This window comes from Heloderma suspectum, chromosome Z (assembly GCF_057233095.1).
Source record: "Heloderma suspectum isolate Gila_16-S chromosome Z, 16-S_ref, whole genome shotgun sequence".
Lineage (NCBI taxonomy): Eukaryota > Metazoa > Chordata > Lepidosauria > Squamata > Helodermatidae > Heloderma > Heloderma suspectum.
Window position 1 is genome coordinate 12,698,169 of NC_139476.1, and position 17,553 is coordinate 12,715,721.

The following is a 17,553-nucleotide window of genomic DNA, read 5'->3' on the forward strand; positions in this document are numbered from 1 at the left end:
ACATCACCGTAGCTTGCCAGGGAGCTGTGTCAGCCGGCAGAATTTGCTTTCTACACAGAGATGGGTCCAAAGTTCTATGGGCCCACGTGTTGCTGGAGCAGTCTGTCCAGAGTGCATCATGCATCATCCAGCCGACTGCTGAGGCAAGCGAAATACATACCCATTCAAAAACTAGCAACTTTTTGTTGAGCCGAGAGCCCAACCAGGGCCAGCGTCAAGGGTAGGCCTCGTTGGGCACCTGCCAGGGCCCACACCCCAGCAGGGGCTCACTGACAAGAGCTCCCCGGACTTGCTCCTCCTCTTCGCCATTGCAACCTGCTGGTTCACCTGCCTCTCACTCTGGCCCAGGCAAAGGAGGTGGTGAGGAGGAACAGGAGACGCCATGGCCAACTTGCTCCCTGACTCTTTGCCAGCCAAGGATGCAAGTGGGAGCCATGCTGAGGAAGAGGAGGAGGAGCAAAGGTAGCTGGTGATTATGGCAGTGAGAAGGGAGACTCACTGAGGGACGGGGGTCCACTGAGGCTGTCTTGCCCAGGGGCCCTGCAAACCCCGGAGCGAGCTTAACACCCAGCTGTTGTAAAATGCCATGATTCTAGTTGAGGAGGATCTCAAAACCAGCCAAAAGACTTTAGATTCTGCCCAGCGAAAAGGCCAGGGTTGCAGGGCCAAATCAGGCAGAGGTGGTCACGGGAGTACCCTTGCAGTAGCTGAGCCAGAACGGAATTTAGTTCTACCTCACACCTACCAGAGCAGAACATAACGGATTACAGACAGCTCTTGGCAGAATCTAGAGTCTTTTCTCTTCCCAGCGCAGAGTACCTAACAGAACACAGCTTTACCAATCAGGGCAACACCGAGATCGGCTGGTATGGAAATCCTTATGGACTAGAATCTTGGGATTTTGCAACAGCCTGGTGTTAAGCCAAAAAGCAACATTCCACAGCCTCTGTCCATCACACTGTGGTTCAGTCATTGGGAAGGGTTTGAAGGGAAAGATGCATGCAGACTTCCCCAACTTGGTGCCCTCCTCCATCCGACAATGGGAGTTGTAGTCAAGCACATCTGGGGATTGGGGAAGGCTGACCCATACTAATTTAATGGAAGTGGCTAGCAGAATTGTCACTACCGTGGTGTCGTGGAGCCAGGGCTCACAGGCATGTAGCCCCAGGACTTTTTTTTTTTATTAGCAGGGACAGTGACGTCACCTGCCACCCCGCTCAGAATCCTGTTCCCCTGAGCTGGGCAGCAATCCTCACAGTAGCTCGGGAGGGAAATTAATTTTCCCAGCAACATGTCTAATGTTCCTTAGAATCACAGAGTTGGAGGGTTCCCTGGAGATCATCTAGTCTAACCCCTGCTCCGTGCAGGCTCTGCACTGCAGGATGTGGCTACAGCACCCCAACAGATGGCTGCCCAGCCTCTCCTGAAATACCTCCAGCAAAGGAGAACCTCCCACCTCCCGAGGCAGTCTCTGTCCCACTGCTGAAGAGCATTCACCACTGGGAAGTTTCTCCTAATGTTTAGCCAAAATCTGCTTCCCTGAAATTCCCATCTGTTGGTTCTAGCCCTGCCCTCAGCTCCTGGTGGAAATAAAATTGCTAGAACTGGATTGTTGATATGGATCAACACGGCTGCATTTTTGGATTCTCCTTAGGGGTGCAGCTATGAGGTCTCATGATGAGCACACGTGCTTCAAAATTGAGCACTCCTCCACTGGTCACCACCATCAGCCATTCCAGCCGGCTGCAGCAGCAGAAAATGAGATGGGAAACAGAAACAGGGCCATTCCAGCAGCTCTACTGAAAGACAAGTTGCTGTATTCCCCTTCCCTCCCCTCCCTCCTTTCGTGTCATGCAGGGGCGGGGTTGTTTTTTTACATTCTAAGCCTGCAGGCAGGGACTGTCTTGTTTTACTGGTTATGTGGAAGCCGCTCTGGAAGCCTTTTTGACTGAGGAGCAGGATAAACATGCAATAAATAAATAAATAATCTTACAGTTGCAAATCCCACCCTGTTTAGTGGGACTTACACCTACTGAAGTGAGCCTAGGATTGTCACTTTCCTCTCTGGGAGAGCAGTCGTGCTCCTAACAATTCTGGGATCTGGTTCCTCCTTGCAAATTTGTCAGTCAGTCCCACCATTTTGAATGGTGGTCGTTTGATAGAAGTGGGATTACTCACTTTTGTTCATCTGTTTCCAAATCTTGGCAATAGCCAATTGCCCTGGAATGCCCGTTATTCCTCATTTGTTATGTTTGAAATGGTAAATATTGCAAAATTCGGCCACTCTCCACCTGATTGGAGTTGGGAATGAGCCCCTGTTCTGAACGATGAAGAATGCTGTGTCACCTCAAAAGCCTGCACACTCCTTGACCAACACAAGCTGCCCTGTTATAAAGAAACCAAGGGACTGATTCTTGCAGTTCATTCTCCAAACCCAATGCAGCAGTAGCTGCAACCATCACGACAAGATACCACTCCATTAACTTTTGATGAAGAATCTTGTATAGATCCAAAGCTTGCCTGTATGCATCCCGGGACAATTCTGCCCTGATTTTTTTTTAAAATACCATGCTACTTACATTTTCTCTCTTTTCTCTTCAGATGCATATAGCACTAAGAGTGGGGAATAATTAAATGAACAGTAAATTATTGAAATTAATAAGGAATTGTTTTTGTGAACCACCAAGAGAACTTTGGCAGTATAGAAATGTAATAAATAAATAAGTAAATCTTCACAATGAAATAATTATTGAGATGATGTATTGGGGAAGAAAGACACGAACACGCTCCCTTTTCAGCCTGAAAATACATCCAATATTTATTTCCCCAAAAATAAAAACAGGTGCCATAGCTAGCCCACACTGCCTTTGAACAGCCAAGCACTAACGGGCAAAACGCCAAGATGTGGATATATTGGCAGCACTCAGAATGTATTTTTAGCAGTAATCGTTAACGCTCCCCCCACCTCCTCTCAAGAGGAGACAAGGTCAGGAGCACCGGCAAGAATAAATTAGGTGTGTGCCTTGAGGGAGCTGGCGATTTGAAAAATTGAATGGGTGGCATTTGTGCAGTTTGTTCCTTATGACCTCATATTGCCCAAAGCTCAACTTTGGCACAGAAACTAAGCCCAGGGCTTAGCCTTGAGAAGCAAGTAGGGCTATCGCTCCCGCTATCTCTGGTGTTCAGAGGTGAGTGCCTATGGTATGTAGCCAAAATGGCACAATCCATGCCTGAGAAGGGAGTACCACCAGGCTTGGGGGAACTCCAATGTTGGCAGAAGTATAAAAAAATCTGTAGAACAAAACTTAATTGGCGGGGGGGGGGGGAGCCCAAAAACAGTGGATACAGAATACTGACTAACAGTGAGGTAGGAGGAAAGGGAATGGAGTAACCTGAACAGAAACACTCACACTGCAAGATCTGGTTGCATTTCCCACTTGTTGCAGAAATCAATAATTATATACCTCATTATTTGCTCCATTCAACATTCTCTCCATTCCCTCAAGGACAATGAGTTGTTATAAGCAACAGGATGTTCTTGGCTGTGGTGTTGCTGGCCCCTGAAAAGATTTGGGGCCCAGGCCCATAGACACAGATCTGCATAAAATCTGCATATGCTAATTTATATCTATACATGCAAATTTGGAAATAATTATGAGGATTTCTTTCAATTTCAGAGGAGGCAATGCCAGCCAGTTCCTTTCTTATCCAAATAATCTCAGATAAAACCAGTTAATTTGCACCCTGGTCTAGAACATCCCAAACCAATGGAGAAAGTGTGCCCTCCCCGCGCTCAAGTTTAATTATCATGCAGAGGGAGGTATTGCAGCATGCATGTGTATGTGTGTGTGACGGGGGAGGGGGAGAGAATTAGCCCTTTCCTCTCCCTAATCTCCTTGAAAATTGATCCCATGTGGCAATTAAGCTGAAAAAAACCTTCTTCCATTGGCACTCACGGATGCTCAGGGCCCTGCAAAATAGATTCGTTGGAGCCCCAGCCCTGGCAACACCTTTTCAAGACATGCCGGGCCCCAACTTTGTACGTTTTCAAACACCTGGCAAAAACTTGGCCATTTCAGCAGAATTTTGGAGCTGCTCGATTTCTGCTGCTGTTCTGTTTTCCTGTGCCACATTTTAAATATTTTAAATGGGATTATTACTATTTAAAATATTTAAGCTAAGAACCAATGGGTTTTCAGTGGTGCTTTGGACGCATTTTTATTCTAGATGGTGTTTTGAGACAAGAGTCTGAAGTTTTAATTGTTTTCTTCAGTTATTGTTGGGTTTTTTTTTGCTGGTTTATAATGCTGCAAACAAGCTTCTAATTTACATGATTTTTCTGCTGCATTTTATTGTGTTCAGATTTTGTTTCGTTTGTTTTTTTAATGTAAACCACTTTGGAAAGCACAGTATGATATGAATTATTTTAAATAAATACTTGGTTAAAATGATACCCTGCAGCTTTCAGCACACGCATCGCTCATGAGTCATCTAACAACAAAACGCTACAAATGATCAATTCGGTAAAGTGACAATATGGACAGGGGATCAAAGTAAGACGATCAGGCCTGTGAAATGTTGGGCCATTATTTTCACATTTTGAGGATTTGGATTGTTTTAGTCATTATCCTTAGTGCTTTCGCTTTTGCATTGACTCCTTTTTCTGAAAAACAATATGGGCTATCAATTTCTTAAGAATACCCCCCCAAAATGGCATGCATCATGGTTTACAGTGTAACAACAAGTCAGTATCATTAATAAAATTGCAGAGGTGGCTCTATATTTGGGGCGAATGGGGGGGGCGACCTTCTGCCTCTCCCGCACCCACTTGTGGGACAGAAATCCCTCCACAACCAGGTACATTTGCTCCAATGCACAGCATGCAGCTCCCGATTGCCACATGTGATCTTCTCCTGACCTCCTCTGACAATTTCAGTAGAATACTGAGTATCTGTCCTGCCCTCTGTCCCACCACCCACAGTCTGCACCAGCCACGACTGTAAAATCATATTTCTAATACAGCAGTTCATACTGCTTTTTATAGAGTGTTCAGTGCACTGGGGGAGAAGGGGGGGGGGTCTCTCTGAAATTAAAACTGGAGACTCCCCCGTTTGTATCTCTTACAATCCAATCCTACGTGTGTTTTCCTCAGAAGAAAGTCCCAGGAATGGACTGAAAACTGCATTCTTAATGGCTGCACCAGCTTCTGGCAAGACATTGAACTGAGCCTCAGAGATATGTAGTCTCAACTCCATGAAAGCTTATAATGGCTTTGTTAGCCTTTAAGGTAGGGATGGGCAATTTGTGGACCCCCAGATGTTTTTGACTACAACTTCCATCATCTCTCACCATTGCCTATGGTGCCTCAGAATGATGGGAGTCATAGGCCAAAACATCTGGAGCTCCAACTGTGGGAGGTGAGGGTCCTGGAGGGAGACAGTACGTGCTGGGTCGCCCACTGATCCAGCAAAACACAGCTCTTGTGTCTTGTCTTTAACAGCGCCTGGATCGGCCAAAGGGTCAGCAGGGGGAAGATTTCTCCAGGCACGGAGCTTAAACAGGACCACCAGCCCATGTCTGCCATTAAAGGCAGAGGAGCAGGAGACAGGAGAGGAGTTGGCAATCCAAAGCCCTGAAGGCTGAAAATCAGCCATTCTCCTCTACACAGCATTTTACAGGAGCCTCCTGCAACCCAGTGCTCTCCAGACATGGCTGGCTGGGGGATGCTGGGAGTTGTAGTTCCACCACATCTGGAGGGTACTGGATTCGAGAAAGTTGCTTTCTCCAATAATAATTGGGGAAAATATAATCATATTTACAGCTACAGAAGAGAAATCTTGCATAGTGATTTTGTCGTTTTCACCTTCGCAACTTCCCTCTGGTTTGTTCTGAATTGAGCTGCATTCAGACACTCACCCAGCCCTTCACTTTTCTACCCAACTGGACCTCTGCCAAACTTTTTACCCACTTCCCGATTCTCCCCTTTCCGCGCGCCCCCCGATCAATAGTAATGGGGAGTGGGTGGATAGAAGAGGTTCCGAGAAACTCGCGCGTCCCCGTGCCGCGTTCACACGATACTCACTTCTCCATGGCCGCCATGCTATTTAACACGTAAGAGACCGGGAAGGCGGAGAGGAACAGGCCGATGGCAGCTGAAAGAGGGGCGAGCAGGCCCATGGCTGGCAACGCGGGCGCGTGTAGGGGAGGCGGTGCGTGTTTGCGCGTCGTGGGAACGCGCGGAGAGCAGCCCGGAGGCGCTCGTTCAAGCAGGAAGAGGTTAATCGCCCAGCCTTGGTTTGGTGGGTCCCTCGTAGCACCAGAGTTCTTCACTGATCATGCTTTCCTCTCCTTCTCTTTCTCTCTCAAAAAAAGGAGGTAACTTTCTATCCAAAGGTCGTGGAAATTGAGGTTGGCCTTACACAGGGCTCTGCCTTGGGGAAAAAGAGCAGCAACTCGGGCACACCTCTTAAAGGGGCGATGCACCACTGTTTTTCCGTACCCTGAGTCGCCAACTTTTTTTTTTCTTTTGCCTTGGGCAGCGGAGAGGTGCCTTGGAACCCTGCATTGATTGTATTTCTGTCCCGCCCCCCGCCGCCCCCGGCACTCAAGGCAGTTAACAGCAAAAAACAAATTAATGAAATCTCAATTAAAACGTAGCATAAAAAACAGTTATTGTAACTGGGTCATTTTTGTTGTTTTTAGCTCTTTTAATTTGTGTGTGTATGTTGCATGTTACAGGTTTTTAAAATCATTTTTTATTGTGAGTTCCAACTCACACACACCCCACCAAAATGTGAAAATATAACATGCTCTAAAGTCCTCAGTTTCAAATATTACAACATTCTAGGGTGGGGAGAGGGGAGAGAAGAGATTACACGTAAACTTCAGTAAAAGCAGATCAGATATCCAAATATGTCGATTCTCAAGTGACACCTATATACCACTCTTTCAAATATTGCTACTATTAAGTCCTTTGCATTATAGATGGTGAGCTTCTATCCTTCCAGTATTGTAGCATCAGTCTTTTAGCAGCCAAGATCCATTTACGTTGACTTTGTGTTACATTCCAAAAAGCAGGTAAGTAGTTTAAGAGAACATGCACATCAGTAAATATTAAGGAGCTTTCGAATACAAAGTTTATCCATATGATAACTTCCTCCCAAAAGGAGACGACTATTGGGCATTTCCAAAACATATGACTAAAATAAACATTATGCAGACAAACTGGAGAGGGTTCAAAGAAGGGCAACAAAGATGACCAGGGACTGGAAACAAAGCTCTATGGAGAGAGACTGAGAGAACTGGGCATGTTTAGCCTTGAGAAGAGAAGACCGAGGGGAGGTAGGATAGCGCTCTTCAAGGACTTGAAAGGGTCTCCCAGAGAGGAAGGCCAGGATCTCTTCTCGATCCTCCCAGAGTGCAGGACATGGAATAATGGGCTCAAGTTACAGGAAGCCAGACTGGGGCTGAACATCAGGAAAAACTTCCCAACTGTTAGAGCAATATGACAATGGAACTGATTCCCTAGGGAGGTGGTGGGCTCTCCCACACTGGAGGCATTCAAGACGAGGCTGGGCAGCCATCTGTCAGGGATGTTCTGACTTGGATTCCGGCATTGAGCAGGGGTTGGACTCGATGGTCTTATAGGCTCCTTCCGACTTTACTATTCTATGATTCTATGTTTCTGTGATTAACTACATTACACCTCCAACAATTAGCTAAGTTTGACAAACCTTTGATAAAGGGACATTGTGGTGTGCAATAAACCCTAAACAAGAGTTTTTGCTGATTAAGACATAACTGGAGGTCCATAGAGATATCCGATACAGACGCCAAAATGGCGGTCCATTGATTAGACAAAATAGGACATTCCAATTCCCAGTTCCATTCCTGCTGTAGATCCCATGGATCATATTTATTCACTGATAATAAGTATTTATAAGCATGAATCATGGGTCAATATACCTGATCAGATTCAGTAAGTGTTTCCAATAGCAAAGGAGACTCCGAGGCAGTGAAAGCCGCAGGACCAAATCTAGATACTAACAAATGTTTCAGTTGCAAATACTACCATTCCTCTGTAGCAGGCATATCAACTTTATCTCGCAAAGTTGAAAATGGCAGAAACTCATCATCAAGGCGCAATAATTGATCCAGGGTAAATATCATTTTATCTGTCCAAGTCTGCCTCAGAAACATTTTCTTTCCTATTCTTAGATCTGGATTTCCCCATAAAGTCAATGGGAAATTGAGTCAAAGTGTAATTGGCATGACATTATACGCCACACATCTCTAACTGCCAAGATTGTGGGAGGACCTCTGTCTGCCTTAATATGCCGAGAACCTAATGCCATCATTTGGAGAGAGGCTCCAGATAGGAGGATTCCAAAACTGACCATGGTGGAAAATCAAATCTGAGTGAAAAAGACCAAAATTTAGCTCAGGTCAGCAAATAAGCCTGATGATATGTAGCAAGATCCAGAAAACCAAACCCACCTTCTTTAATTGGAAGTTGCATCCTTTTCAAGGATATTCTTAGTGGAAAGGAACCTCAAATGAATTTCCAAAACAAAGCATTAAGTTTTTGGAAATATTTGCAATGTTACGTTACAGATTTTAGTTATGTTTTTACCAGGTTGTACATATGGGCTGGGATTTTTGCAAACGGCCCAGAGAGCTTCAACTTTTGGACAGCATGGAAAGAAAATACAGAAATGAAATATGGAAATAGAAATACATTAAAAACATAATACAAGAGGATAGCAGCCAACCAATTAAACTCCTGTCCAGCAACAGACCAGTTTATATGTCCAAGGCTTCCCTGAATAAAAATGTATTTGCCTGCTGGGAGAAGGATAACAGAGAAAGGACCGACCTAGCCTCCCTCGGCAGGGAGTTCTGGGTGCCGCCACCGAGAAGGCCCTCTCTCATGTCCCCACCAAAAGTGACTCTCATGATGGTGGGACTGAGAGAAGGGCTTCCCCCAAAGGTCTTAAGACTGGAGCAGGCTCTTATGGGGGAAGGTGGCCTTTCAGCTAGATCGGTACCCAACCATATAGGGTTTTATAGATCATAACCAGCACTTGGTCTTCAGACTTTTGAGCAAGGCTGTGTACTAGAGGACAGTTCTTTGGACCAATCCAGAAAAGCAGTTCTTATTTTATGTCCATCAGGGATCAACAGCCCTTGATGCCTAACAGAGCATCTGTGTATAGGGACAGTCTACCTCTGTCTAAGTACCAGATTCTATGGCTGGACAGACATACATCCCAGGAGGAGGCTGTTGGCTTCAGACTTTGCTTCTGAGTGGAGGCAGGGAACACGTGGCCCTCTGGACATTGTTGGACTCCAACCCCATCAGCCCCAGCAAGCATGATGTCAAGGATGATGGGACTAGTAGTCCAACAGCAGGATGGCTATAGGTAGCTCACGCTGGCTTCTGAGTGTCCCAGAAGCATTTTCTTTAGCTGCTGTTGGAAAACACCAAAGGAGCAAGGTTGAATCCAGGGTGGCTCTTACATTCTTACAAACACGATGGCTTTTTTCAAATAGGCTACACTCATTTCAAAAATTGTTCCCTGCGCCCTGTAGATGTTGTTTTTAAATCATGTTTTCCTAATCTTGCAAGGACAGAGGGAATCTTATTATCGATGGGTACCGGAGCATTTGTCAGGGGGTAAGATTAGATTTTTTCAAGACTCCCTCGAGGCCTCGGGTTGACTTCTGCAAAGCCAGAGGAAAGAGAAGAGAAACATCGAATCAACAGCTGGGAAGCTTAAAGGGTGGACATGCATGTGTAGCTTGTCCTGGAGAATGCTGATAATGGGATTAAAGGAATATCGCCAGGCGGTGGACAGCAAAAAAAAAAACCCAACCAGAGGGAGGCAGAAACAATTTGTGAGACAGGCACGAGGAAGAAGCGAACGAGGCTAAAAGGGCCCTGCAAATATGTAGGACTACAATTTCCATCATCCCCAATGGTCATGCTGGCTGGAGATGATGGGAGTTGTAGTCCAGCCTGGGTTAGGATTTCTACATAAGGGCCCCCAAGGGGTGCAGCCTTTAAAAAAAAGATTGGTGGGGGGCAGATGCCCCTAAAGTAGAAGTGTAGAACCTCAGCCCTGGGCACCCAGATAGCCACACCCTTTCCCTGGCCCCACCCCCTTTCCTCGAACCACCAATCATTTGGTGGCTTCCCGGCTTTTAGGTGTTTTTCCTCCCATTCCAAAAGGTTGAAATCCCTCTCCTAAGGCTTAATTACTGGCTGTAAGAGCTTCGAGATAAAATAGGCTGGCCACAATCCTTTTCCCTTCAGCCTTGCCCACCCATGGCATGTGGCCCCCGAGAGCTTCTCTGGAATGAGATTTGGCCCTCGGCCTGAAAGAGGTTCCCTGCCCCTGAGCTTGCCAAGAGCTCTCTGATCGAGGGCTGGCAATCAACGTGAATCCCACCACCTTCCAAAGAGTAGTCACGTGACTCAGAGTAACGCAGATGCTGCTCGTGACAGATCAGACAGAAGGGGCCATTTTTCCTTAGGCTGTTTTTATCCTGGTGTGGCCGTGGTAAGAACGCCGCCCGATGCAGAGTAGCGGCTAAAGCATGGGGCCACAAAGCAGGAAGGCCCACGCTCAAGAATCCCCTCTGCCGAGGCCTTATCAGCGTTTCGGAACATCTGGAGCACAAGGCAGGATACCTCCAGCCAGCAGGTGCTGGGAAGTGACAGTATGGAAGAGTTCTCTTTACCTCGTGTCCTGCGTATAGGTTTCCCGGAGCCATCTGGTTGGCCACTCGGAAACAGGATACTCAGGGCTGACATCACTGGTTGGCATTGTTGGGCACCTGCCAAGGGCCCAAACCCCAGCCGGGGCCCACTGACAAAAGTCGCTCCTCCTCTCCACCCTTGCAACCTGCTTGTTTGCCTGCCTCTCGCTCTGGCCCAGACAATGGAGGTGGTGGTGGTGAGGAGCAGGAGATGCCGTGGCCTCCCTGCTCCCTGGTTCTCTACCCTCCAAGCAAGCAAGTGGTGGCAATGATGAGGAAGAAGATGAGCCAGAGCAGCTGATGACCGCGGCAGTGAGGAAGGAGCCTCACTGAGGAAGGGGGCCTGGGGAGGGTATCTAGCCCAAGGGCCCTCCGAAACCTGGCACCAGCGCCGAGGCCTTTGGTCTTATCCAGCAGGGTTCTTTTTATGTTAGGATCACAGGAAGCGACCTTATTTCAAGGCAGACCATTTCTGCGTCAAGCCCAGCATTGTCTACGTCAGGGGTGAGCAAATCGTGGCCCACCAGATGTTTTGGCCTACAACTCCCATGATCCTTCACCATTGGCTATGCTGGCTAGGGCTGATGGGCGTTTTAGACCATAGCAAGATTCTAGTCCTCATGATACTGAATAAAGGGTAATTTAAACAGGAAAACAAGAAACTGCCTTATATCGCGGCAGACCTTTGTCCCATCTAATTCAGTATTGTCTACCCCGACAGGTAGGGAAATTCCAAGGTTTTAGACAAGGGCCTTTCCCATCCTTACCTGGAGATTCCAGGGCTTGAACCTGAGACCTTCTGCATGCATTTCTTGTGATTTACCACCGAGCTATGCCCTTCCATTATCAAAAATTATTTATATGCCACCTCCAACTGTTAATATACCATCCACCATTCACAGGATGGGTGCATGGTTATGGCCAACATAACTTTTCTTTCCTTGCTATACGACTAGTTTTTTTAAAAAAACCCTCTTTTTAAAAAATGTGGCTTATGATCTTTCTGCTGTATTGTGTCTTCACAACATACCAGCCAGCATGCATGTTTTCCCCCCTCTCCCATCAAATCTTTAGAAACCTAAACCTTCAAGTAAAAATAGAATAGTGTAACTCGGTAAGATTTTTTTAAAGGGTTGCTTTTCAAATCCAAGCCAGCAGGAAATTTCTTTACTGTCTTAGGTTCTCGAAGATGTCCTGCAGTCCCTTGGCCTTTTAAACCTCCATTATAGGGCAACTGTGTTGGCTGGGAAAAAACGAGAACCACAACGGTTGCATGCAGGGCTGGCCCTACTGTTACACAGAGTGAGGCCACCACCTCAGACAGCAGATCCTGGGATGTGGCAGCAAGATGTTAAAAGGATAGGGCATGATGTGCCTTTTGGCCTGCCCAGCACCCTCTTAAACTGGCCTGCTGCCTTCAGGTGCAGTGGAAGATATTATCCCATCACCAAAGTTGAAGGAAGATCCATCTGCCAGTCCAATCGTCTTTAGCGCATGGAAGAATGGGGAGATATCTTTTTCTGGGCTTCAGGCAGCCAAATGTCTCAGGCCAGGCCTGGTGGCACAGCCCTTCGCTCACCTCCGTTTCGTGAGCATTGTCTCAGCTGTCCCCGTTCAACTTGGGTTTAAGAGTCCACGGATGGGATTATAGTGCTGCAAACTTGGAAGTCAAACTTGGCCTGGAAGGCCATACAGCGGACAGTGAGGGACATGAGATAATTTTAAAAGTAGGCCGTGTCTTGCTCTAAACATGAACTCCGGCCTCAGAACTCCCCGTCACTCTAGTACACAAATACATTTTGTTTTGTTTATAATAAACAGTGCAACCAACAGAACCCAGAACTGGGCTAAGCGGAGAGGAGCTTGTTTCTTATTGGGACACTGAAGCCAAAAGCTGGTCTCCTGCCATTCCATTACACTCTCCTGACATTTGTGTCGCACTTTGGTGTGACCAATGGGACCCACCATTGGCTAAGCGGAGGACAGCATGCCTGATTTATCTGGTCACAATGAGGTGGAAACAGATTACGGTGTGCCACTGTACCAGAGGACAAATCCAGCCCTCTTGGCTCCCCCCAGATGGCCACGCCCCCTTCTGCAGGCCCCACTCCCTCTCCCCCAACCACTTATCATTGGGTGGTTTCCTAGCTTTTTTTCCGGTTTTCCCCCCAATTCTAAAAGGTTGAAGGCCTATCTTATGGCTTACCTACTGGCAGTAAGAACTATACCGTACTTGGGGGCCATGCCTTTTTTGCCTTCTGCCCCCCCCCCCCGAATGCAGCCGAAAGCTCCTTGAAAACTGAACTCGGCCCCCGGGATTAAAGAGGTCCTGCCATTGTGCCCTATACTTTGGCTTATATACTCCTCATAGGAATGTAGGAAGAGCCTTACACAGAATCAGAAAACTGGCCCAACTAGCACAGTATTGTTGACACTGACTGGCAGCAGCTCTCCAGGGTGTCAGGCAGGGTTTTTTCCCAGCCGTACCTGGAGATGCTGAGGATTGAACCCGGGACCTTCTGCATGCCAAGTATCATACACATAGGTTCTGCAACCCGTATCAGTTGTGCAAATGGTGCACTGTTGATACTGCTTTTGTTAGCGGGAGGCAGGAACAACTGCTAGATTCTGCTCATCCCCTCCACCCCGCCCCACTTTGCCCACAGATGTTCAGGGTTTGCAGCCTTGATGACTAAAAACTTGCTCTGCTTTAAAAAAAGAAAAAAATGCTTTAGATTGCCAGCATGTGGCAGAGTTGTCGACATCCAATGATTGTTAGTGCACCGCTGGTATCCATATAATACCCTAGAAAGTCGCATTAGAAACAGAGCCTGAGTCTTTATACCAGAGGTGAGGAACCCATGGTCCTCCAGATGTTTGGGACGACAACTCCCATAATCCCCAAACACTGGCTATGCTGTGTGAGTTCACCATAATCTGGAGGGACCAGTTTGCCCACTGTATTTATTACGTTTATATCCCACTTTTTTCCTCTTGCAAGAAACCCAAGGCGCCTTATATGATCCTCCTCTCCATTTTATCCACACAACTTTGTGAGGTAGGTTAGGCTGAGAGTCAACAATTGGCCCAAAGTCACCTAGTGAGTTTTATGGCCAAGTGGAGACTAGAACCCAGATCTCCTGAGTCCCTGTTCAAGACTCTAACCACTATGCCACACTGGCTCTCACTGTTGCACCTGTTCCCAAGTCACTTACAAATCTAAAACACACAGCAGAGTGTGTCATGCAAAATGCAGCCAGATTAAAGAATGAACACAAATCACAGCACTGCTCTTCTGTCGAGAGAGAGGTTCGCGGAGACGAACATCGCTTCTTGACCGTGCACTGCCTCTGCCAGCCAGCTGTCTTCCTGCAAGAGCTTGCTGCTGGCCAAGGGGTGGAGAACAGTCACCCATTTGTTCACACTTTCCCAAACTGGTGCTTCCAAGTGTGTTGGGCTGCAAGTCCCACGCCCTCCCTGCACACCAACATGGAGCAACGGCCTGATTACAAGGCTCTCTTTGTACCATGGGTCTCACAACCATAAGGCTCCACCCCTGTGAACTGTGCGTGTCCCACAAAGCCTTGGGAGCTACATTTCTCCATGATGTCCACATGCACCGTCTCTCCCCCTGGATCACCACTGCGTGATTCCCGCCGCCCCTGCCTCTGTCCTTGCTCCTTTCTGACCCCGCAAACCCCTTTGCCTGGCCTGGTATTCTGAGAAGTGCAAGGCCCTTGGGGTTTACCACTTCCAAAACAGAAGATGCCCGAGACTTGTTATTTCCATAGCTTTATTCAGCTGTTTGTCAAAAGCAAAACGCATCAACACTACTGCTCATCATTAAGAGTAACAAAACAAAACAAACACACAACCCCAAAACGTAACCAAACATAGTAAGAAGTGGTACAATTTTTGTTTTGGTGTTGTGGGGGGGCAGGGGGGAGAAAGAGGAGAGGGTACAAACCGAAACACTGGTGTGGCAGGCATGATGCGCAAGAGAGCAAGGGAGAGATTTATGTTTATTTCCTAGGTAGCATTTCAGGAAGCAGCTCTTCCCCCTCCCTCCCCAAAACCTCTCCTTTGCGAAAAGCTCGATGCTTTTATGAGAATCCATCAGGGAGAAACCAGGATTCTAGCTTTTGCCTCATACTTGGGAGGAGCAAGGAACTGAATTGCCATCCTTTTTTTAAAGACTAGGGAATGAAGAAAAGGATCCCCAGCTGACCTTGAAATGGCCTTGCCTTGCAAGATTGCTCAAGACTCTCTTACTGCCTGCTCCAGAGTTGGGTGAGAAGCTATACCCTAGCAGGAGGACGTAAATGGGATGGCGACAGAACCTGGAAGTGTCTCCTCCATCTTTGCGACAACTGATCTCCCGCCACCACTGCCGCTTTCTGACACGGCAATCAGAGTGTGGGGGGAAAAAGAACCAGATGACAACCTCACCACTGTTTGGGAAAGAAGGAACCAGGTCACAATCTCGCCATTGTTTGGGGGAAAAGGAACCAGGTCACACAAACTTGCTAATGTTTAGGAGAAAAGGAACCAGGTCACAACTTTGCTATGGGCTGGGGTCAGCTTCCTTGCCTTCCCACTGAACAGACACTCACCTCCACGTTCCACTTCCGGTTGGCACAATATATACAACAACAGCACCTGCCCCTGCTGCCAATGCAGTTCAGGAGCACAAAGAAAAAGAGAACGATGCCTTTTCAGAGAACGTGAAGTGAAAACTGAGTAAGATAAAGAGTTTATCTTACTTAATGATAGCTGAATGCCAATGCAACCCCCCCCACCACCACCACCATCAGCCTCCTGGCTTATCATTCAGGGTTCTTTTTCCAAAGTTCTGGTTCCATCCTGCTCCTTCTCTACCCTGGACAGTTAAAAAAAAAAGATCTGCAAATGGCACTAGAACAGGTCCGATGCTCTCGGGATGGATGAACGAACGGGGGCTCAAAACAGAATACTTTCAAACAAACAAACCCCCTCAAAAAAGGAAGAAGAGAAGGGGTGGAAGGAGACATCGATTAAAAAAAAAAAAATTATCGCAATAAGCAAACCACCACGTTGCATGTGGGGGGTGTGGGAAGTGAGAAGAAGCGCACCGCCGAGTCAATAATACGGACGCCTGGGATTGTTCTGTAAGAAGACAAGAAAGGGAAAAGGAGAAAAATCAGCTAAAAGTTGAATGAGAAGAACTCACCTCAACCCCTATCTCACACCTGCTCTGAAGGAGAGAAATGCAGATGAGCCAGCTGGGTAAGATTCCTGTCCGCCACCCCCAATCCCCAAATGTGGGCGCTGATATACATCAGCCCTCCCCAACCAGATGTCCTCCTGATCTGTAGGACTTCAGCTCCTATCTGTCCCAGCCATCATATTCTGCATCTGGGTTTCTATGTGGTTTCATCCTTGTCTCAGCCACTGAGATCATCCATTCCGTTACTCCAATGTCCCCTTTATAAAGATCCACTTGAAAAATGTTGGTCTGCGTGTTATGCTCAGGAAGAATGTTGCTACATCTAGGGAATTTGTGGGGTTGTGGGTTTTTTTTGTTTTTTTGCTGTTTGCTAACAGCAAACCTTGTGTGCTTCCTTATTTGTGTGGCAACTGGGAAATGGAGAGCTATATTTGTTGCTCAAATGTGCCTTCTGCTTTTGGTATGGCTTATAGTGAATTTACAGCTATCTTTCATTTGGGGTCTCTTATCGTGGAGGCCACAGAGTGCCAAGTTTCTGAGCTTGAGGAAGGGACTGATTCTCCCTGGCCAAGCCACTTGGGAAATGGATTCCCCACACCACCACCACCCTGCAGTGACCTGGTGTTCCCCTCCAACCCTCTGACAGCTCAACCAAGAGAAGTAGGTAAAATCAGGTGGCTTCTTACATCAGGGGAGAAAGCGACCTACTCTTTTCCTGAAGAGACATGCTCACGCTAGTTTGAAAGCTGCAAGTGACTCCCTCTGGTGCAGCTGCGGGCCAAGTCAGGAACAGTCTTGAAAGAAGAGCTCACAGACTGGGGAGCTGATTTGGTTTAAAAGCAACACGTGAGAGAGTCCGCTGCAGTGTCAAACATGACTGGCATCCCTCATGACAGGAAACGAGAGGCTGGCCAGGAGGTCTTGGCATCATCACCTAGGCCTCCGGGACACCGTTTTCCTGATGGGAAGGCTACCGGTTTAGTACCAATTTATTTTATTTTATTTATTACATTTCTATGCTACCTAAAAGCCAAATCTCTGTGTGTAGGCCACAAAAATGAAAACCCTAAAATACAACATTATAAAAAGCATCATATGAAACCTTTAAAAGTTATAAACGGAACAAAACCACCGCAAAAGCCAGCAGCAGGGTAAAGATAGAAAAACACAATAACACATTTAAAAACAAAGCTGAAGGACTACAAAGGATTAAAAAGCCTGGGAAAATTTTTAAAAAGGTGTTTAACTGGAGCCCAAAAGACTATCAATGTAGGCTGCAGGAAAGCCGCTCTGGGGAGGGCAAAATTGGAGGCCCACCACTGAAAAGGCCCTGTCCTTAGTAGCTTCTTGCCTCACCTCATTTGATGGGGGCAGGGCCTCTGAGGTTAGGGAGAGTTGAGTCAGCCGGCAGATTTTCGGTATTTTCTTTTTTGTGTGTAAATAGACATCTGTGCAAATTGCACCTGCAATTTGAGTAATTTGCACAAATTAAGGCCGAAATTTGCACAGATTATGCAAAGTGTGACTGCAATTTGCAGAAATGTCTGTTTATGCAAATAAAAAGAAAGCTAAAAAAGTTCCCAGAT

At 46.9% G+C, this 17,553-nt stretch overlaps 2 protein-coding genes across 3 annotated transcripts in view; both read right to left on the reverse strand.

Moving 5' to 3' along the window:
* Window positions 1-6,364, reverse strand: part of TM6SF2 (transmembrane 6 superfamily member 2) — a 29,849-nt gene extending 23,485 nt beyond the window's left edge. For both annotated transcript variants that reach the window (XR_014786508.1, XM_084826258.1), the window contains exon 1: window positions 6,083-6,364. Coding sequence is in view for 1 of the 2 variants with exons in the window: in XM_084826258.1 (XP_084682384.1) it covers window positions 6,083-6,177 (95 nt within the window). In the remaining variant the exon portion in view is untranslated. The remainder of the gene's footprint in view (window positions 1-6,082) is intronic.
* An 8,175-nt stretch (window positions 6,365-14,539) lies between these two features.
* Window positions 14,540-17,553, reverse strand: part of SUGP1 (SURP and G-patch domain containing 1) — a 33,846-nt gene continuing 30,832 nt past the window's right edge. Inside the window, exon 14 of the mRNA XM_084826071.1 lies at window positions 14,540-15,906. Coding sequence (XP_084682197.1) covers window positions 15,880-15,906 — 27 coding nt within the window. The 3' untranslated portion in view covers window positions 14,540-15,879. The remainder of the gene's footprint in view (window positions 15,907-17,553) is intronic.